Raw genomic sequence first — 23,849 nt, 5'->3', positions numbered from 1 at the left:
AATGAGCGTGGCTGGACAAAGGGGACAGAAACAGTTTGTGGAGGTCGAAGGGGCAGCAGGCAGCAAGTTACCTTAGGCTGAGGCCCAGATGATTTCGGGAACAAAGAATGAGTTGTAAGAGTAACTCCCATCTGTGCAGTTCAGAACAGCTGGTGGTGGTGGATGGGAGGATCCAGATGGACCAGGTTGTGAAACTGCTATTGAAATTGAGCTTGTTATGTACAATTGCATGTTGTGCCACAGGGTAGTCCCATTGCTCGCAGCCACAATTTGGCAGTGGCCATTTATCCTTGTGGACAGTTGGCTGGTAGTCATAGCAATATAAAAAGCTGAACAATGACTGCGGCAGAGCTGGTAACATGGATGCTTTCACAGGTGGCCCGGCTTCCGATGGGCTACCACAAGCATGTGAAAGGACTGCAAAAGGAAGTGCTGAGTGGGTGGATTTGACAGACTGGGCAGGCCTTGCATCTGCGTCTTCCACAGAGATATGATCCCTGTAGCAACAGGTTGGATCTGGAAGTGGCATAGGGATTGACTAGGATGTTGTGGAGGTTGGGTGGGTGACAAAACACCACTTTAGGAGTGGTGGCTTGGTCTTGCGTAGGAAGCCAGTAATTTTGAGACATGGTGATAGATAATCAAAGCCTTGACAAAGGATGTGATTCAGCTGCTCCTGTCTGGGGTGGTATTGATTGACAGAGGGGGTACTCCTATTTAGCTGGATCTTGGGGGGGGCGGGGGGGGGGGGGGGGGTTGGCGTGCGAAATCTGTTTGCAGACTAGGTCAGGGAGATAAGTCTGTCTGTGAGAGGAATTTTGGGTGTGGAAGGGATGGCAGCTTTGTTATATTATACACTAATTAAAGTTGTTTTGAAAAGCATTTACATAGTATGATATTAGGGCAGAAGTTGCGATCAATGCAAATTTAAAAACGAGTATCAATAATTGATACAGAAATTGTAAGTTCTTTGTCAATATGACTGTGATCTTTGGCCAGTAACATGATTTCGACCACTTGTATTTTGGCCATGGTTGAGAGTAGTCATTTTTAAGTTCTGGTAATAAATATGTGCTTTTCTAAACAAAAAACCGTGGAATCCTGCTTCATGAATTCAGTAGACTGGTGATAGTCAAAACTCGCACCTTTTTCATCCAGAGCCGCACAGGAATCAATCATCACCTACACAATGAAGCCACATGGGCAACAGATGCTAAGCAGCATCAAGATAAGTAGCATCATGACCATCTCTACAAAGTACTTTACATCCATTAGCCACACCGTAACGGTGTCTTTATGGAAATAACTTTGCAGTGTAGTAGAGAGGGTCAATGATAACTGGGGGCTCTGTGCTGGGATTAAGACATTTATGCATTCACGGATTGACGAAATCTATGTTTTGCAGGAGCCTAAAAGAAAACCAAAACGATTTTCTTGTGTCTAATAACCACGTGGTGAAAAGAAGAGCAATACATGGAAGGGAGATGAAACGAAATGATAAAGTGGCCTGACCATACGAGTGAAGACCCACTGAAAAGATAAGTACATTTGTGTAGCGCTTTTTATTCCTTTTATAACTTTGTTTGTGAAATTTTATGAAAACGACCTTCGTAAAAAAGGAAAGTGATGCTGAATCTGAGCAGGATTGTGAAAAGTTGTTACTCTCTGGGGACTTAGACATGCTGATAAAAACTGAAGATGAGTCATTCAAAGAAGCAGATCAAAGTCTTACTGCATCATAATGGGAGATTTCGGATATAAAATCAATGCTATAAATGATGGAACAATCTTTAGCTTTAAATCAAACAGTTGCAGCACACTTACAAGCTAATGAAGAGCAGTTACAAAACACGATTCAGATGGTAGCGAACAGTTTTCGCGCCATACATCAGAAAGTATCGCATCTCGAGGGAGCGATGAAAAAAAAAAAAAAAAAATTGACAATGTCTTACTTTGGAGCAATAAACTTCGCAACAACATATTAATGATAGACAAGAAACTTCGCACGACAGAAAAAAAGATTTTGGTGGTAGAATCTATAAGTGGGAGAAGTAAAATCTAGCCTGAATAACAAAATTCAATGTGTAAAAAATGAAGTGGTCACAGACAGCGAGAAAAATGTGAGGTGTTTTGTTAATGTTAACGGACAAACAGATACAGTTTGTGTAAATGTAAAAACTATGGCTGTAGATCTTGAAGGTAGAGTAGATTCGAAACTAGCTGTTGTGAATGATAAAGTGGAAACAGACAGGAAGATTGTAAAACTCCACAAGGTTGAAACTAAGACAAACATTAGTGAACTAAAAAGCACAATATCACAGTTAAACCATAAGTTTGAAATACTTAGCAATGATGTAGCTAACAAAAATTTTTCTATGAACACATGTACCTTATATCCGATATTCCAATTAAAAACTTCTCTAATGAGTGTAGTTTGCATCCTGTCGACTTTCTGCAGAGTTGTAGGGACAACTTTTTGCCTAATTATGAGTGAAATTTCGAAAATTAAGTTTGTGAAAAAAATTTTGGAGGGGGAATCTTTGTCATGGGCCAATCAGAATTTTTCTATGGACATATCTTATGAAGAATTTGAAATAGAGTTATTAAAATGGTCCTTGTCTGAAACGGAACAAGCCAGGATAAAGAGCAGTTCTTGAATGGACCAAATTATAGGGAAACACAGGGGACTATGAAACAGTTTTGTAAAAATAAATTTAAGAAACCTGTACATTTGAGTAGACCCTTTGATGAGCTCTCACAGATTGATGCTTTAAAGAGAAGATTGCCCACTGATGTGCAATGGAACATAGTTCATAGATCAGATGGCAACACTGAACAATTTCTAAACTAAGTGGACAAACTAGACAGAATTATAGACAAATTGGGGAAACCTCAAAACTATTTCAATCACACACAGAGAAGTGGGGATCATAGTTGGAGAAATACTAATTTTATCAAAAGGGAAAACAGTAGGTCTAACAACCACAGTTTTCATCATAGGGAACAAAATAATCACAATAATAATAATTTCCATTCAAGGGAAAACTATAATTTCCATTCATAAGGAAAAACTGGGAACAATTGGAACTGAAGTAATAACAGGGAGTTTGAAAACAGGAACATGAATTGGCATGAACATAGTAACACCAGGAGTCAAAACGCTATGCGAAGTCACAACGTAAAAAAACTAGCATGCACTCCATTGTCGGTCCACAAGGTAAGGGCGAAAAGCATAGATAATAAATGGACCAATAACAGTGACTACACTGTATCAAAAGATACATCTGAAGTATTGAGCAGTTATCTTATGAATGTTTACTGCCTGTAAAAACAGTATCTGTTAAGAATGACACTCGTTCCTCATCTAACACTAAAAATGAAGGTAAGAGGAATGAACACACTGGCTGTAATAAAAAGCCAGAGGAGGTGATTGACCTAGTTGAATTTTATGAGTGGGCAGAAACTTAGAGTTCGTCAGAGGACCTGCAGGTTAACAATTTACATAATTTACTAATTGAAGCACTGATGAAAGAACCAAGTGAGCAAATTGTTGACACTGATTTAGTGAGCAAAGAATTAAATAAAGTTGGGTGTGAAAGCAACGCTGTAAGTTTTCTGGGAGAGAAGTTGATGATGATGATGATGATGACTGTAGTGTTTGGGAAAATGAAGATTTAATGGTACATGATGATGGTGAGAAATATTTTGTTTGTTTGAAAGAGGAAATGGAAGCATTAGGTGTTGTGGGAGAAACTGATATTATGCAATGAAGAAATGTATAGATGATAAATATTCTCTCAACAGTAAACCTGACTGTGCAAGTAGGCTACCATTTGTGATGAACAAAGGTGAACTATTTCTTTATAATATGTGGATAAATAGTGATGCAATTAGAAATCACAGTAATTTTAGAAAAATGATTCTTAATATGTGTCAAACTTCATATCCTGATTGGTGGCAAAATACTAAACATATTATTGCTGAACACCTGAAGGATAAGTGACAAACAATGTTACATTGATAAAAATGTTTGGATTAATGACATTATCAATGCAAGTGACAGTCTTAATGATATGTATGTTAATGTAATGACAGTAGGCAATCATGGTGACAGTAATATAGGTAATTTTAATTCAAGAAGTCATTGTTTTAGTGAAATTGAAATGATTTGTTGTACAAAAATGTTCTGTCTGAAAAAGGTAAGTACCTTATAAACACAAGGGGTCGAGTGTCGGAAATACTAAGGAAAAAGCTGAAGTGCGAGAAAGACTACACTGAAATGCCAGTCATTGGGGTGAAAATAAGAGGCGCCACAGGAAAACAGTTAAAAGTCAAACTTCATTATCTTTTACAATTGAGGGAGTCACATTTACACATGGATGCCTAATTATACCAGGACTCAGTGAGGACTGTATTCTCGGAGATGTCATGGATTAGAAGCGTAGATGCAAGATTTGACTGGGGAGGACAAAAACTTATCATAACAACCCAAATGGGGGGTATATCTCCACCAAGTTTGTCAGATCAAATACAGTTTTGTGTAACAATAAATTTAATTCTATAAATCTTGCAAAGGAAAAAAGATATGTTGACAAAGACATACCAGAACTACACTTAAGTGAGGTAGTTTTCAAAACACTTGTAAACACTAAGATTTAAGAAACTAGTGGTCTAAACGACAGGCAAAAACACGACCTAGAGTCTATGTTATGGGAATACAGTGATGTCCTTAGCAACATTCCAGGGAAAGTTAGGGGTTACCAATGTACTTTGCTAGTGAGATGCCATGGTCCATTTTTCATAAAACCGTATGGTGTGCCCATTGCAAACCGTACAGCAATTGTGAAAGAATTAGATAAGATGTAAGCATGTGGTATTATTGAAATGAGTATCAGCACTTACAATAACCCACTGGTAGTTATGTCAAAGACAGATGGCGGAATGATAATACACTCCTGGAAGCGGAAAAAAGAACACATTGACACCGGTGTGTCAGACCCACCATACTTGCTCCGGACACTGTGAGAGGGCTGTACAAGCAATGATCACACGCACGGCACAGCGGACACACCAGGAACCGCGGTGTTGGCCGTCGAATGGTGCTAGCTGCGCAGCATTTGTGCACCGCCGCCGTCAGTGTCAGCCAGTTTGCCGTGGCATACGGAGCTCCATCGCAGTCTTTAACACTGGTAGCATGCCGCGACAGCGTGGACGTGAACCGTATGTGCAATTGACGGACTTTGAGCGAGGGCGTATAGTGGGCATGCGGGAGGCCGGGTGGACGTACCGCCGAATTGCTCAACACGTGGGGCGTGAGGTCTCCACAGTACATCAACGTTGTCGCCAGTGGTCGGCGGAAGGTGCACGTGCCCGTCGACCTGGGACCGGACCGCAGCGACGCACGGATGCACGCCAAGACCGTAGGATCCTACGCGGTGCCGTAGGGGACCGCACCGCCACTTCCCAGCAAATTACGGACACTGTTGCTCCTGGGGTATCGGCGAGGACCATTCGCAACCGTCTCCATGAAGCTGGGCTACGGTCCCGCACACCGTTAGGCCATCTTCCGCTCACGCCCCAACATCGTGCAGCCCGCCTCCAGTGGTGTCGCGACAGGCGTGAATGGAGGGACGAATGGAGACGTGTCGTCTTCAGTGATGAGAGTCGCTTCTGCCTTGGTGCCAATGATGGTCGTATGCGTGTTTGGCGCCGTGCAGGTGAGCGCCACAATCAGGACTGCATACGACCGAGGCACACAGGGCCAACACCCGGCATCATGGTGTGGGGAGCGATCTCCTACACTGGCCGTACACCTCTGGTGATCGTCGAGGGGACACTGAATAGTGCACGGTACATCCAAACCGTCATCGAACCCATTGTTCTACCATTCCTAGACAGGCAAGGGAACTTGCTGTTCCAACAGGACAATGCACGTCCGCATGTATCCTGTGCCACCCAACGTGCTCTAGAAGGTGTAAGTCAACTGCCCTGGCCAGCAAGATCTCCGGATCTGTCCCCATTGAGCATGTTTGGGACTGGATGAAGCGTCGTCTCACGCGGTCTGCACGTCCAGCACGAACGCTGGTCCAACTGAGGCGCCAGGTGGAAATGGCATGGCAAGCCGTTCCACAGGACTACATCCAGCATCTCTACGATCGTCTCCATGGGAGAATAGCAGCCTGCATTGCTGCGAAAGGTGGATATACACTGTACTAGTGCCGACATTGTGCATGCTCTGTTGCCTGTATCTATGTGCCTGTGGTTCTGTCAGTGTGATCATGTGATGTATCTGACCCCAGGAATGTGTCAATAAAGTTTCCCCTTCCTGGGACAATGAATTCACGGTGTTCTTATTTCAATTTCCGGGAGTGTAGTTCTTGACTCCAGGCCTTTAAACAAGATCTTATACAGGGAAATAGACCACACTGAAAACATCGATGAGCTGTTGCACAAGTTCAATGATAAAAAATTAATATCAAGTATAGACTTAAGCTCAGGCTTTCACCAAGTACCCGTGGCACCATACACTGCTTTTCTATACAATGGTCATTGCTATCAGTATTGTTTAGTCCCTATCAGATTGAACTCATCAGTAGCGGAATTTATTAGACCTTTGGACCACGTGCTTGGGCAGGAACTTGTATCCAAATTAGTGATTTACATAGATGACATTTTAGTAACTAGACAGGATCGGAATGAGCATGTTGGGCTTTTAAGACAGGCCTGTGAGAAACTTAGAAGAGGAGGAATGACACCAAAACCAGAAAAGTACAAATTTGCAGTACATGAGTTAAAATTTTTAGGACATGTCAAATAGATAAAGGAATTTTGGCAGATCCAGACAAAATTAAAGCTATTTCAGAGTTTCCTATACCCTGTAACGGAAAACAACTGAAATCATTTTATGGGTTATGTGGATTCTACAGGAAATTTGTATGTAAACAAAGCTTAAATGCACCCTGTCTAAGTAACTTATTAAAGAAGGACACGGTTTGGATATGGAATAAAGATTCTCAAGAGGCTTTCAACAAAATAAAAAAAGAACTGAATAACCAGAACCTGCTACACAGACCAGATTTCAACTTACTTTTCTGTTTTCATATTGACAGTAGTGATTATGGGTTAGGTGCTGAATTATTTTATGAAAAAGAAGTCAATGGGGAGACAGTTCATTCTACACTTGCATTTGCAAGTAGAATGTTATTGAAGCATGAAAAAAACTATGCAGTCACAGAGGAAGAGTTATTAGCCATACAGTAATCATTTTCAAAATTCAGGACCTATATTCTTGGACATAAGGTAATAGTGTACTGCGATCATAAAGCCATAAGCTATTTACAGAAATGCATGCTCTATCATGATAGGCTTACAAGATGGGCATTGTATTGACAACAATTCAACTTCAAAATTAAGTATATTAAAGGCACTGATAACATAGTTGCAGATGCTCTATCAAAGCTACCAATAGGAGGGGAAAAAGAAATTTTTGCACAATGAGATTTTCACTCTGCAGCGGAGTGTGCGCTGTTATGAAACTTCCTGGAGATTAAAACTGTGTGCCGGACCGAGACTCGAACTCGAGACCTTTGCCTTTCGCGGGCAAGTGCTCTACCAACTGAGCTACCCAAGCATGACTCATGCCCCATCCTCACAGCTTCAATTCTGCCAGTACCCCGCCTCTTACCTTCCAAACTTCACAGAAGTTTGCTAGAGGCTAGCAGAACTAGCACTCCTGGAAGAAAAGATATTGTGGAGACATGGCTTAGCCACAGCCTGGAGGACGTTTCCAGAATGAGTTTTTCGCTCTGCAGCGGAGTGTGGGCTGTTATGAAACTTCCTGCAGATGAAAACTGTGTGCCGAAATGAGACTCGAGATTGTGGAGAATCCACACCCTAATGCATACCGGTTGGTGTAACCTAAATCCAAAGTTCTCGGGCTAAGGAATACGGTTTCATTGAAATTGTATAAACAAAAGGGGAAAGACTATTCTGAGAAAGTTAAAAGGTGACTCAACACAAGTTTTTAGGTGGAAATCATAAAATGTGTATAAAGAATTGACTGATTTTATGGTACAGTTTCGTGTCCCTGAAAATGTTTATTATTTCTTTAAAATGTATTTGCTGTATGAAGTGTTTGCAATGAATTTTCTTTGTGTAATATGCTCATCATGTTAGTTCTTGATATTTCTACATGTTTATGCAATTTGAATGATATTTGATAATGTGTGTAATTTTAACTTGTGCAACATTCTGACACCACACTCGTCGAGACATTGTTTAAAATGTAAACCACTAATCAGCACTAAATTTGTCTCACAACAATTAACAGTTTTTATTTATTTATTTATTTATTTATTTAATTTTAAAGGCAGAGTCTTAATTACTACACACCTAAGTTTTTGAAATGCCCAACTAAACAAGGGGGAGAATCATTTTAAGTAAACAACACAAATTACTGTATATTTGTTTCTCAAACACTGCAAAGCACATGCAGTAATATTTTTATAATTTTGATATATACATATCATCCTAATACTTTCAAACAATCATGACTCCACCCTTGCACTTTTACTGTGAATATGAACGCTTGTAAGAGACTGACTGTAGCTCATGTTTGAAAACAATTTAATTTTTTGTTTATCCTTAGTGTAAGTGTTATAGTTTGCAATAAGACATTTTACACCCAATATGTTAATGCACTTGTACTACAAGTTTACTGAATTTATTTTTTGTTATAGGATCCTTTATGGACCAGTCCAAATCTGTGTACTATTACTCAGACAGATCCTGTAAACTTCTTCCACCAGATAAACATTACCAGCCATGTACTTACTTACAAACATTATGTAACCAAAAGGTGATCTCTGTATTTTATTTTTAGATAACATGGCATTATTATCAACAACGCAATACAAACAGCTAAGCTGTGGAAATGGAGTTGCTTCAGTACGTACAGAAATTAAACCTATTAAGGGAGTGCAGATAGACAATGTGGGACATTACCATGGGTAGTGAGTAAAGTGGTCAACAAAAGAAAGCAAAACAAACCAATAATCAAAAGTTACAACCTTTTAATGGTTTCATGTGAAGTGCAACGACATTATGGACTCATCTAAGTGAAAATTGTAAATCATCTTTTGTGTTTCATTTACCTTAAAATTAACAATTGTATGATTTCCTTTAATTTGTGTAACACGATTTCGATGTTAAACCTAATGCCATGCCAACTGCTATGGGCAGAAAGTTAGCAAAATTCAAAGAAAACAGCCGTATTAAGAATTTTAATTTATTTAAAATCATATTCTTCGCAGTTCCATTATTCTGGTTTCAGAATTTTGTTCACATGTTCACACTTACAAAATTCTTGGGGGACTATTGCAAACAAACTGACCAGTAGAGCCCATTTTGTTAAATTATACACTAATTAAAGGTGTCTTGAAAAGCATTTACTTAGTAAGATATTAAAGTAGGTGATCAATGCAAATTTAAAAATTTAGTATCAATGATTATACAGAAATTGTAAGTTCTTTGTCAATATGACTGTGATCTTTGGTCAGCAACATTATTTTGGCCACTTGCATTTAGGCCGCAGTCGAGGGTAGTCTTTTTAAGTTCAGACAAAAAATGTGATTTTTCTCTAAACAAAAAAGCTGTGGAATCCTACTTCATGATACTGGTAGTCTGGTGTTAGTCAAAATCCACACCTTTTTCATTCAGAGCAGCAAAGGAATCAATCATTGCCTAGACAACAAAGCCACATGGACAACAGATACCAAGCAGCATCAAGATAAGTGACATCATGATAATCTCAACAAAGAACTTTATACCCATTAGCCACATCTAAAGGTGTCTTTATGGAAATAACTTTGCAGTGTAGTGGGGAGAGTCAATGATAAAATGGATGGAAGAGAAGGTGTTGAGGTTGTGAAGGACTAAGGGCAGGGTGTCCTGGGCCCACATCCAGATCATAAAAATGAACTTGAACCAGACTAGGGGTTTGATGTTTTGGGAGGCTACAAAGGTCTCCCCTACACAGTCCATAAACAGGTTGGTATCGGAGGGTGCTATAAGAGTGCCCATAGCTGTGCCATGGATTTCTTTGTGTACCTTCCCTTCAATGGAGAAGTAATTTTGAGTTAGGATGAAGTTAGTAAGGTGTACAAGGAATGAGGTAGTGGGTTTGGAGTCTGAAGGACATTGGGAAATGTAGGGTTCAATAGCGGTAAGACAATGGGCACGAAGGGTGTTGGTGCACAGGGTAGTGGCATCAACTGTAACTAGTAGGCATCTAGTACATAAAGGGGTGGAGATGGTGGAGGATTAGTGAAAGACGGGGTTGCTATCTTTGTTACGGGAGGCTACATTTCAAGCAATGAATTGGAGGTACTGGTCAATGAGGGCAGAAATTTTTTCAGTGGGAGCACAATAACCAGCTACAATGAGGCGTCCGGGATTGTTGAGTGTGTTGATCTTAGGGAGCATGTAGAAGGTAGCAGTGCCAGGAGTGAGGAGAGAAATGGGTTGAGGGGAGAGGTTACGGGGAAGGGCACAAGACTTTACACCAGGATTGGGGGTTATGTTGGACTTATGGGATGGGAGCTCTCTGGCAGAGTTTATAGGTGGGGGTGTCAGACACTGAAGGGGCCTTCCACCAGGTAGTCAGTTTGATTCATAATGACAGTGGTTGAACCTTTGTCAGTTGGTACAATGATAAGATCAGGATCTGTTTTGAGGCTGTGTATGACTGTCCTTCCTTCTCCTGAAAGGTTGGTGTTCTAAGGAAGGGTCCTGGGGAAGGATGGTAATGCCAAGTTGGAGATAAGGAATTCTTGGAAGGTGACCAGGAAGAAGTTAGTTGGGAGGGGGGGGGGGGAGGGAGGATTGTGGTAGGATTGTGGTGTGAACTGGGTGAGGCATAGTTTAGTGTTGGGATTAGGTCAGCTTTAGTTGGAAGAATTGGTGGCAAAGAAGTGTTTGTACTGCAGGGATCAGGAGAAGAAGAGTAGGTATTTCACAAGTCCAGTACAGGTAAGTTTCAGTGTACAACTGAAGGTGAGGTTCTCATATTCTATTATTCCCTTCAGGACTCTGATGTTCCATCTCCTCACTGCAAATATAACATTTACCTCCTGATAATTCTTGCAGCCTATATGGTTTCCTACTTGGCTCATTTTTACATCTTTTAAATTTTAATAGTCTGGTACACTATCCACTCTCAAGCACTTTGGTGAAGATCTCAAATACTGATTTCATTAATTCAGTGTTAAGTTTGTTATTCAGGAAGATTTCCAACATTTCATAAACAACAGTGCTGTTTTAACTTCTTTTGAGTTTGTCACTGTAACTAAGGCTCCAATACTGCTTTCTGGGGTAGCTGGTGCCATGGATTTTTCTCTTTTGTCAGTAGGCAATACCCCGTAATAAGTTTTCCACTCATGAACAGATGTTATTTCAAAGTTGAAATGTAGACTAATTCCACCTTTATACCATTATTCTAAAGATTTTAAACGTTCTCGAGCTTTGCTGACTATTTCTTCAGACAATTTTTGTCAAAGTGTGTTCTCTGCTTTGATAACAAGTTTTGGACTTGCCTTCTCCTCACAGTCATCCGGTCATTTTGTTGTTAACCACTTAGTATACACATACTTCTCTTCTCTGCGGAATCTTCTGTCTTCTCATTCCTTTACTGTGCCTTTCATAATTTCACAGTTAGCTTTTTATCTGGGTCTTCACAAACAGTCCATAGACATATCAAATCCAAGGCTGAGGCTTTTTCCTGCACTTGCTAATTTCAGTGAAAGCTCATCTGAAAAAGAAATTGTTCTGAGTCATGTCCAGAGCTCTTCAGATTGTATGGGAATGTTCTAAATTTTTGACTGATGGTTTCTCTCTGAGACAGAGGAGTGGCTGTATTTTGAAGGACGATGAATAAGGACAAAAAGAACAATGGGCCCTTTGTATATTCTCACATTATGGATACAAAGGTTAGTAATTTGCCTAATTATCACATGGTCTATTACTGATTTTGGATGACCAGGAGGTTGTACCCATGTGTATTTGTGGATTGATTTATGTTCCTTCTATCCATCTCTGTTACTTAAAAAGGTTCTGTTGCCAGAGCTTGTGTTTTGGGCTATCCTCTCTATAAAACATAACAACTTCAGTATTTATTCTTTGCACAGGCAATATTACGAACAGGATAAATTGCTACTCACCATATGGAGGAGATGTTGAGACTCATACAGAAACAATAAAAATGCTGCTGTACGTTTGAACCTTCGGCCAAAAGGTCTCCTTCTAAAGCAAAACACACACACACACACACACACACACACACACACACACACACACACACACGTGACCAATGTCTCTGGCCACAGAGGCCTGACTGCGAGCAATTGTGCCTGATGGGAGGAGCTATCTGTGCATTGTAGGAATAAGGAGGACGCTGGGGTGGGGAGGAAGACAGATAACAGGGTAGAGGTGGGGGAGCACGCTGGGATGTGGTGATGACAGGATAGGGCTGCTACACGTAGATAGGAGCTACGGGGAGGGGGCACGGGAGAGGGCGGGGGGAGAGAAGTAGAGGAAGGGAGAAGAGACTGGTGGGTGAGTTGGTGGAACAGAAGCCTGTGAAGTGCTGAAGTGGGAGCGAAGACCTACCTATCGAGGTAGGTGAAGGGCAGGGACTAATAAAGGCTGAGGTCAGAGGGGGAGGGGTTATTGGAACCTGAGATGTATTGCAGGGAGAGTTCTCATCTGCACAATTTAGAAGAGCCAGTGTTGGTAGGAAGGATCCAGATGGTGCAAGCTGTGAAGCTGTTACTGAACTGAAGTACACTGTGTTGGGAAGCCTGTTTAGCAACTAGGTGGACCAGCCATCTTTCGGCCACCGTTTGTCAGTGGCCATTTGTGCGGACAGACATCTTGTTTGTTGTCGTGCCCGCAGAGAAAGCAGAATTGTTGCAAGTTAGTTTGTAGAGCACGTGACTGCTTTCACAGGTAGCACTGCCTTTGATGGGATAGGTGATGCTTGTGGCTGGACTGGAAAAGATGGTGGTGGGAGATGTATGGGGCAGGTTTGGAATCTAGGCCTATTGCAGGAACATGAGCCAGGAGGCAAGGGATTCATGGCAGGGGTGGACAAGGATATTGTGTAGGTTTGGCGGGTAGAAGGGTAACACTGTGGGAGATATGGAAATGATAGTGGGTAGGACATTTATCATTTCAGCGCACAATGAGAGGTAGTCAACATCCTGATGGAAAATGTGACTCATTTGCTTCGTTCCTGGGTTGTACCGAGTCTCAAGTGGAGAGCTCCTTTGTGACCAGACAGTGGGAATGTGGGAGATGGTAGGTGACGTGCGAGAAGTCACACGACATCTGTCTCTGTACAAGGTTGAGAGGGAAATTTCGGTCTGTGAAGGCCTCAGAGAGACCCTCGGTATATTTTGAGACGGACTGCTCATCACTACAGATGTGATGGCCACAGCTGTCTACACTGTATGGAAAGGACTTCTGGATATGGAATTGATGGCAGCTGTCGAAGTGGAGGTATTGCTGGTGGTTAGTAGGTTGATATGAATGGAGATACTGAAGCAGCCATATCTGGGGTGGATGTCAACATCAAAGAAAGTGGTGTGTCGAGTTGATGAGGACCAGGTTTTCATTGTGCCTGTCTGCAGCTCAATATTTCATATATATGGTGAGTAGCAATCTATCCTTTTCATAATACTGTCACTAGTCCATCCTGGATTTTCCACTGTTTTATTCTTTGTACAGTACATTCATTAGTTATTTCAGTAATCTTTGTTCTGTCAATTTTTTTTTCTTAACACTTGTCATACTTATTCTTTTTCTTCAGCCTTCTGGCATCGTCATTTGCAGCATCCCACCATGAAAATTATAGCTTGGCAGCTTTCAACTATCTTTGTACCTCTTCTGTAGTCATTTCTAATCAAACCAAACTTCACTTTGGGCCGTGTGCTCCCTGTTTACACCAGAGTACATATGCACATACCCATGCTTGTCTCCTGTTTGTTTACTCACTGACAAAGTCACACTATAACGTATTATGATATCAGTGCTTGTTGCACTGGGGTTGGAATAATATAATTTTCAATTATATTCAACAGCAGCCTTGGGTGATACTTCTTCCAAACTACAATAATCACACATGATTACCAGTTTGAGTTGTCAATGGCAATCACATTCAGATCATATTACTGTCATCACAATACACTAACAGATTACTATAAAGACGTGCAGATCAAAAGTGAACTGACACTGTGAGCCAAAACCGGTAACTAAGTGAGAATAAAAAAAAAAAAATTTTTTTTTTAAACATTAAAGTGATTCATCTTCATAATTAGATAAATTATTGTTCTATACCAATGATACTTGTAATAAGCCAAATCATACAAAAATTATCATCCAGATACAGACTTTTTCACGGAGCACAAATGTTACTCCCCTTTTCACATTGTCTCAGTTCATTATAGGCCAATGTGCTTAGATATCAGTCACACTTTTTATGTGGAGGTCTGATTTTAGCACATGAAGAGAACATTCAAACCGAAGTTAAAAATTCTTGTCAAATCTCAGTTTATTACGAAAAGAGCACCGACAAATGTGTACTGCGAGTTTTACCCAGTAGTTCACTTTTTACGTGTAGATTAAAATTAACTAGTCACTTAAGTGAATTCCACTTATTCCAATATGTTTTCAACAGAAACTAGAACTATTTTCTTTTATGGTGGAACAATTCCCACTTTTGCATCACCACTCCTTTCAACAAGAAGTCCATAAACTACGGAAAATGCAGAACGTAATCTTATGAAGAAAAATACTTACGTCACATAATGTGTCATGCAATCGCAGAAGAGAATCAACATCTGAAACTCTGGAGCATTACACTTTGTATTAACTGTGAGGAGGTCCAGGAAAGACTTCAAGCCACAGTTAGGACCTAAACTGCAAATGAACTGCCAAAGGCTGAATAAAATCTTATCCTGATAGCACAAACCTGAAATAATAAGAAAATTTATTAAGTTACATTAGTTAAATACAACTCAATATGATAAACTATGGAAACTACAGGGTAAGGTGGCCAAACCCTAATGGCTGATGGGGGTATGAGAAGGAATGGATAAAAAAAATTATGACAAAAATAAGCCAAATAAATGAGACAGTAATAATTGCTTACATTTAATGCCAAATCCCTTAACCATAAAGTAAAGTTAGTTTGACTCACTCAGCACAATTAGTCATACCACCCTGCGCCTTTCAGAACAAGCTTGAAAGTGTCCCATATGTCTACTAATCCAAAGGCAGAAAGATCATATTGTGTGGTGATTTTAACAAATTTTGCAAATATTTCACGCACAGTGAGTGATTTCATAAGACTCTTGGCAACTTTCACCATTCTTAACATAGTAAGGGAACGAACTAGAACAACCTGCAACTGAAGCAGTTCTACTCTTTGACCCAGAGTATCACCCACTTGTTAATGTGCAGAACTGGTTCAGTGGACATACTGACTATCAGAATATCCTACCATGGCTTAGTAGAGGGTAAACAAAGGGCAAGTATCATTTGCTTCCATCAACAGAAAGTGAATCAAAGATCCTAGTAGTATCAACATGTATAAAAATATATTGCTTGCAATGAGGATGGTGTTATTAATAAAACTTAACTATTCATAAACACATTGTATGCCAATATTGCCTTCCCAGCAAAGTTAGTCAAAATACAGATTGTAAATAAAGTCCAGGAACACTTCTAACTGTTTATTGCACAAGAACCAAACATTGTACAGATATTATACAAATGTCATTTTGAAGAGAAACCCTGAAAGTTTTTTTTTCATGTATACCACGACAGCATAGTTTGGCAATCTGCTGATACGTTAGTCACAAACGTAGCGAGTTCAGGTGCAGAGCGAGCTTTCTGTGTGTTGGAGTTAAAAAACAAAACAAAAATGTACTACAGCTATTCAACGGATGTTTAGAACCAAGTATGGTAAGAAGTCATCAACAAGGAACGCTGTTTACCACTGGCACAACAAATTTGTTACGACGGGTTGCTTGTGCCCAGCAAAGGTCTCAGTGTGAGTGAAGTTAATGTGGAGCACATACAAGAGACATTCATAAGAAGACCAAAGAAATCGATGCGTCGTGCATTCCATGAACACAAAATTGCTACAATGACAGTGTGGAAAGTCCTGCAACAGAAGCTGTCTATTATACCACGACGTAATTGAGTTGATTTGTAAGGTGCCACATATACCGTCTGTATACGTATTTGTGTATGTCATCATTGTCGTCTCTTCTTTCCCTTGTCGATATCAGAGCATGAGAAATCTTTATGTTTGTGTCCACCTATTTGTTGTTGACAACACACAACTACACGGCCACAGTACCACCTGATTCCAGGATAGCTAACTTAATATAGTATAAAGATAGTGGGTTTCGATGTAACGTTATTTAAGTGTGATTTTATTCTTCACTTAATCTTTGAGACTATAAGAACCAGCTACTCTTAATCAGGCCCAAAACTCGGCTTGTAATGAGAGCACTTACGACCAGTCTGTCACAATATTAATAATACGTAAGGCTCTACACCACTATAAGAAAATATCACTGTTCATGAAATAACAAAATATACAAATAAACTTCTTTATGTCTTTCCTTCATTGAATCAAATGCTTTCAAATATTTAATTCGCATCCACAAATCATTCACACCTCAATGTAGAGTGTAAATGTATGCATGAAAAATAGTACGCTGTTTCTGCTGATAACCATGTATCAGCTTTTGGGTTGCTAGGCTACTTCGATCAACAGGATTTATATTGGATTTTGAAATTAATCTTTCTATCCAAACTTACGTCCTCCACAATGGCCCATCAACAGTGGGATAACCATCAAATACTCTACCCTTTTGCAATAATTAAGAATTCGCATAAATTGTATTCTCACAAGTTTAAAGCAAACCATCAGCCTCGCGAAAGCAGTCTCGATACCGCGACACACTCGCGATGCTTGCTAGCCTGTCACGGAATTGACCTGCATACATCTACAATCAATTCCAAGGTCATAGTTTGCCCCCACGCGATTGTGGGCAATTGAACTTAGTCACATTAATTATTTCTCGAATCGTAATCACTGATCCTGACACAGGCCATTCATAAAGGCACAATGAACACTTTCTTTTTCTTTTTTTTTCTACGAGTAAAAGAATGACGTCACGTCATCTACACAGTTATTAAAATATTATTCCAAATGGCCTCAAACATTTATAGTCATTATATTTTAACGGTAATCACAAAAAATATGATTTGGTATCAGAAAATAAAACATAACAGATCACAAATCGCACGTAACTAAATGACAGCTATGCAGACCTTCAGGACTTAATCACGGAAAACTACACAAAGAAATGCATGAAATCTAATTTTTCCCTACCAACTGACAGATACAAATAAGATATTCAAGACCTCATAGATCAACCCCGGCCTGTAATGTTATACGGACTCCTGGACTGTCATGTCTTGAAGAGGGTTCCAGACAGAACAGACCTATCTGTTGTGTATTTTGATAGTATGGTGTACTTGCCCTTGTGATTTCAGTCACACTCTGATTCAGACAATAAGTAAGTACATATATGTTACAACGATTTTATGATTACTGAGTGGGCTTAGCCAAAACACCCTTAAATAAATTCCAAATCTGTCTATTGGGTTGTATCAGAAACATTTCTAAATATCATCACATAATCACACAATACATTCTCTTGGACAAAGTCCTCAGTTCTTCAACCTAGACATCGTCTTCCTCTCCAAGTGCCAATTTCAAATCAGTCGCTCTTGCCATCCGGTTACATGACAATTTGGATCTCAATATTGTCTTTGCCGTTGTACAGTGTATTGCAAATTCATCTCTGATGAAAGCAGTTATGTTGCTCACATTGCAGCTGGATTAGCAACATTAAAGTACACAAACTTCCTTGTTGTATTAATTGTGAGAATCAATGACATTTATGTCAAAACAATGCTTTCATTAAATTTTGAAGTAGCGTACACGTAATGGTTGACTTGTGACATTATATTGTTTGTCACAAGTTGGTATGCATGAACTTTATCTGTTTCGTCGTGCGAAGAATGTGCTTTGAAGGACCTATCAGCTGTCGATTGTTTACTGTTGCCGACTATTCCCCACGAAGCTACTGGATGGAAATCTTCTGTGCTTTATGATGTAATCACCTCCTGGCGTTAATGTGAGTACCTTTCGCACTATCACTGACTTCCATTATGTTTTCGTTCAGTTAGCTCTGGTGCTTTAGTTAATTTGAATTTCTCTCAATACAGCTAAAACTTCTATGACTTCTGCAATACGGTTAGGTTATTCATTTTCTGTTACAATCGTTTAATTGCATTAACTGTTCACTAACAGTTGATAGGTAGATAGCGGATGTAATGCACTTCGATTAAACCCCTTTTCAAACCTGTAACACTCTTCAATTTATCTCATTCGGCGAGGTCCATAATTTCTTACATGAAGATAGCAATTTCTTTCAATATTTCCTTGCGTCTTTATTTCACATCATTCTTTAATTATTTCTGGTCATTAACCAACATAAAATTACAGTAAAATACTTTTTAATACAATACCACAGGCTCTCTTGCTAAGTTTCAGTATTTACATTTTTACATATTTCATTGTTTCTTGCTTTTCAAATTAGTACAAACAGGTATTTATTAACAAGTATTTTTACTTTGTCTTTGCGTAATATTATTAAAAAAGTTCATTTATTCTCATTAGATATTTTATTAGTACATAGAGTAGTAATTGTCTTTAGACGGTTGTCTTGGTCTGCTTCCTGTTATTATTCTAATACTTTATACATGCTATTCCACTTCTTCTATTCCATGTTACTACATCATTTGATTGGATTGCATCAAATTTCCTTTCGTCATTACTTTTCAGCTCAAGTGGTAACAGTGTACTTTCTGTTTTGCTTTACATACTTATCTATAACACTACAAAATTAATAATTCTTCAAACAATTACCAAATAAAATCTTCTTACAGCTAACATAACCTTTCTTGGTATAACATATATACACTGAAGTCCAATAAATCTTCTTCTTACATCTTAACACTACTTTTGAATCATTTTGTTTAAGACTATTTACATATATACATGAGGATATGCTGTATTGTCTTTTTGCCATTAATTAGGTTGTGACAAATATTTTCAACCATATATATATATATATATATATATATATATATATATATATATATATATATATATATATATATATATATATATATATGCGCTACGTACTAATCTTCTCAATTACACATATACATAAAATAGATTCTTTCTTCATAATTTCTTCTCTTACAAAAGTGAACAGTCATTCTGTTTCATTGTCCATTTATTTCATAGTTCATAAACTCATAATAATCTTATATTCAGCATCTTCCTTTCTTCTTCCACTAATATTGTACTTGCATGTTACAGTTGACATGTGGTCGAATTCTACTAACAGTGTCCTATTGGTTTATTCTGTATTTCTCAAATCTATATCTCTTTCATCATTGATAATATTTCTTAATGTCTATGTGCGAGAGCAAGACCCTAATCATGTCAGTGTCGCAATCTGCTAGGATGTAGCTCCCTTCATGTGGTATTATAATTATCCTATAGTGACCTGTATACAAATATTGCCACTTTTTATTCAATCTCTTTCTAGTTGATGCTTTCGGGTGATTTCTCAATAAAACTTCTTCTCCTACATCATATGTGACTACTTTCTTCACAGTTTTATCAAATGTAGCCTTTCTCAATCATGCTTGGTACCTCAGGTTTTCATAAAACTTTTTCAAAATTTCTTCTCTCTTGATATTCTTTCCTTCCACTTGAGGCAACTCCTTCAACCATTCCAGCAAGCTACTTTCACCAAATACTATTTGGTTGGGTGAATAGCCTGTCAACAAGTGAGGTAAGTCATTATGTTGTTGTTGTGGTCTTCAGTCCTGAGACTGGTTTGATGCAGCTCTCCATGCTATTCCATCCTGTGCAAGCTTTTTCATCTCCCAGTACCTACTGCAACCTACATCCTTCTGAATCTGCTTAGTGTATTCATCTCTTGGTCTCCCCCTACGATTTTTACCCTCCACGCTGCCCTCCAATACTAAATTGGTGATCCCTTGATTCCTCAGAACATGTCCTACCAACCGATCCCTTCTTCTGGTCAGGTTGTGCCACAAACTTCTCTTCTCCCCAATCCTATTCAATACTTCCTCATTAGTTATGTGATCTACCCATCTAATCTTCAGCATTCTTCTGTAGCACCACATTTCGAAAGCTTCTATTCTCTTAATGTCCAAACTATTTATCGTCCATGTTTCACTTCCATACATGGCTACACTCCATACGAATACTTTCAGAAATGACTTCCTGACACTTAAATCAATACTGGATGTTAACAAATTTCTCTTCTTCAGAAACGCTTTCCTTGCCATTGCCAGCCTACATTTTATATCCTCTCTACTTCGACCATCATCAGTTATTTTGCTCCCCAAATAGCAAAACTCCTTTACTACTTTAACTGCCTCATTTCCTAATCTAATTCCCTCAGCATCACCCGAATTAATTAGACTACATTCCATTATCCTTGTTTTGCTTTTGTTGATGTTCATCTTATATCCTCCTTTCAAGACACTGTCCATTCCATTCAACTGCTCTTCCAAGTCCTTTGCTGTCCCTGACAGAATTACAATGTCATCGGCGAACCTCAAAGTTTTTATTTCTTCTCCATGAATTTTAATACCTACTCCGAATTTTTCTTTTGTTTCCTTTACTGCTTGCTCAATATACAGATTGAACAACATCGGGGAGAGGCTACAACCCTGTCTTACTCCCTTCCCAACCACTGCTTCCCTTTCATGTCCCTCGACTCTTATAACTGCCATCTGGTTTCTGTACAAATTGTAAATAGCCTTTCGCTCCCTGTATTTTACCCCTGCCACCTTTAGAATTTGAAAGAGAGTATTCCAGTCAACATTGTCAAAAGCTTTCTCTAAGTCCACAAATGCTAGAAACGTAGGTTTGCCTTTCCTTAATCTTTCTTCTAAGATAAGTCGTAAGGTCAGTATTGCCTCACGTGTTCCAGTGTTTCTACGGAATCCAAACTGATATTCCCCGAGGTTGGCTTCTACTAGTTTTTCCATTCGTCTGTAAAGAATTCGTGTTAGTATTTTGCAGCTGTGACTTATTAAGCTGATAGTTCGGTAATTTTCACATCTGTCAACACCTGCTTTCTTTGGGATTGGAATTATTATATTCTTCTTGAAGTCTGAGGGTATTTCGCCTGTTTCATACATCTTGCTCACCAGATGGTAGAGTTTTGTCAGCACTGGCTCTCCCACGGCCGTCAGTAGTTCCAATGGAATATTGTCTACTCCGGGGGCCTTGTTTCGACTCAGGTCTTTCAGTGCTCTGTCAAACTCTTCACGCAGTATCATATCTCCCATTTCATCTTCATCTACATCCTCTTCCATTTCCATAATATTGTCCTCAAGTACATCGCCCTTGTATAGACCCTCTATATACTCCTTCCACCTTTCTGCTTTCCCTTCTTTGCTTAGAACTGGGTTTCCATCTGAGCTCTTGATATTCATACAAGTGGTTCTCTTATCTCCACCTTTTCAAATTCGTAAATCCAGTTGTTCCACTTATAATATTGGTTCGGTATGTATGTACGTAGGAATCGATTTAGCTTTCGGAATATTCTTCAACAGGATTCCCACAGGGGTAAAATCATGAGATGTAAATATGTTTGATTCCTTGTTTTTTTCATAGTGTCTCTCCATACTTTACTTGTATAATATGCAGTGTTATCTGTCAAAATCATCGTAGGTTTACCAAGCTCAGTTATATAATTGTTAATAAATTTGTGTAACATTGGTGGCACATGGAGATTTCTCAAAAACATATTTGAACCGTCCATGTGTCGTAGGACACTGTCCACAGACGTCACAGGACACCGACATCAAAGGCTGCTGTGGAATAATCGGGTGTAGTTCCATCTTGCAACAATAATTTATAGGTTTTCCATTCTGACATATCTAGCACTTCTTGAGAATATCTGTAGCTAAACGTCCCAGATTTGGATAACAGTATTGCGCTAATCTGACTGTACATTTCACAGAACAAAATGACCCCATTTTGAGTATACCATATTAGTGATTCCACGTATTCACTAGGAATACAAACTTTCCAAACATCATCTTCATCTTTTCTTCTGTATAACAGTCCAGATTTTAACTGATACTGTTCTTTGAAGTGACATATCGTTTTGCTTTCAACTGCATCCTTAATGGACTTCCACAACGTATCATCATCTTGTAGCTGTTGTAGCTTTCTACATAGCTGCAAAATCCGCTTCTCACAATGTCGCATTGATAAATTCATGACTTTAAAGTCAATAGTTTGTTCTTCGCATTCGTCGTCATTCTTTCTTTTCGGCTGCCTTGAAAGAGCATCAGCTATGATGTTGTCTTGTCCTCTGATGTACTGTAGTGAAATATCATATTCTTGCAGTAGCAAAGCCCACCAGGTTAAACATGAATGAAACATCCTTCTCGTTAGAATAAAAGACAAAGCTTTGCAGTCACAGTATATGATAACCTTCTTTCTGTAAACAAAATTGAGAAACTTTCTAAGGGACCAGACTATAGCCAGTGCTTCCAGTTCAATAGTACAGTTCACACGTTCACAGCTAGAAAGTGTTCTGTTGGCAAACCCAATTATTTTGATTGTATTGACTTCTTTTGGATTGTCCATCTGGAAAAGAGTGGCACTTAATCCCGTTTCTGAGGCGTCTGCAGAAATACAAAAATCTTGATCAAGTCTTGGTGATGCAACAGTGGAGCAATGACCAACGAATTGTGAATGTTATCAAAATCTTGTGTGCATTTGGTCGTCCACTTCCACGCGACATTTTTTCTTAACAGCTGTAACAAACAGGACCTTGGCTGACTAGCTGATTAGGATAATCGTTGAAAAAAAGAAACCAAGTCGATAAAAGACTTTAATTCTTTTCTATTCTTTGGATATGGATATCTGTAAATCATATCCATCTTTTTAGGACTTGGTTTTATCTCTTCAGGAGTAATTAAATGTCCAAGGAATTTCAGTTGGTTATGAGCAAACTTGGATATGCTCAAATTTACAGTAACTCCGTACTCTAAAAATCTTGTAAAAACTCTTCTTAATAAATCCAGGTGTTCCTCCCAGATTTCAGAAGCAATTAATAAATCATCCACATACAACGTAACTTTATCCAAAAGGTCTCTGCCAAGTACAGTGTCCAATGCAGATATAAAAACACCACCACTTATATTCAATCCAAATGGCATAACTGTGAACTGGTAACGCCGAGCTGGAAAAATAAATGCAGTATATTTTCTAGATTCTTTCGATATTCTCATTCGCCAATATGAGCTACGCATGTCCAAGGAAGTTAAGAAACAGGCACCATAAAATTTCTCTATCAATTCCTCTAAATTTTTGGGTCTGGTTTGTACAGGTATAATGATCTTGTTTATCTCACTTTGAGTCTAACACCAATCTGATGTCACCGTTGGGTTTAATTACTGCCAAGAGGGGATTACTAAATTCAGAATCTGAGGACTCAATAATACCCCATTCAAACATTTTATTGATTTCTTTTCTTACTACCTCTTTCCTTATCCAAGGTGTAGAATAGAATGTACGACAAAATGGTTTATCCGGATACGTCTTTGTAGTGTATTCTAAATCTTTAATCACACCAGGA

At 39.0% G+C, this 23,849-nt stretch overlaps 1 protein-coding gene across 2 annotated transcripts in view; it reads right to left on the bottom strand.

Annotated features, from left to right (window-relative positions):
• Window positions 1–23,849, bottom strand: part of LOC124794779 (ubiquitin-protein ligase E3B) — a 283,854-nt gene that overhangs the window by 177,287 nt on the left and 82,718 nt on the right. For both annotated transcript variants that reach the window (XM_047258416.1, XM_047258425.1), the window contains exon 7: window positions 14,854–15,025. In XM_047258416.1, coding sequence (XP_047114372.1) covers window positions 14,854–15,025 — 172 coding nt within the window. The remainder of the gene's footprint in view (window positions 1–14,853; window positions 15,026–23,849) is intronic.

The sequence above is a fragment of the Schistocerca piceifrons genome, chromosome 1 (genome assembly GCF_021461385.2).
Source record: "Schistocerca piceifrons isolate TAMUIC-IGC-003096 chromosome 1, iqSchPice1.1, whole genome shotgun sequence".
In the NCBI taxonomy this organism is placed as follows: Eukaryota; Metazoa; Arthropoda; class Insecta; order Orthoptera; family Acrididae; genus Schistocerca; species Schistocerca piceifrons.
Note: the sequence above shows the minus strand (reverse complement) of the source record. Positions and strands in the feature narration are given on the sequence as shown.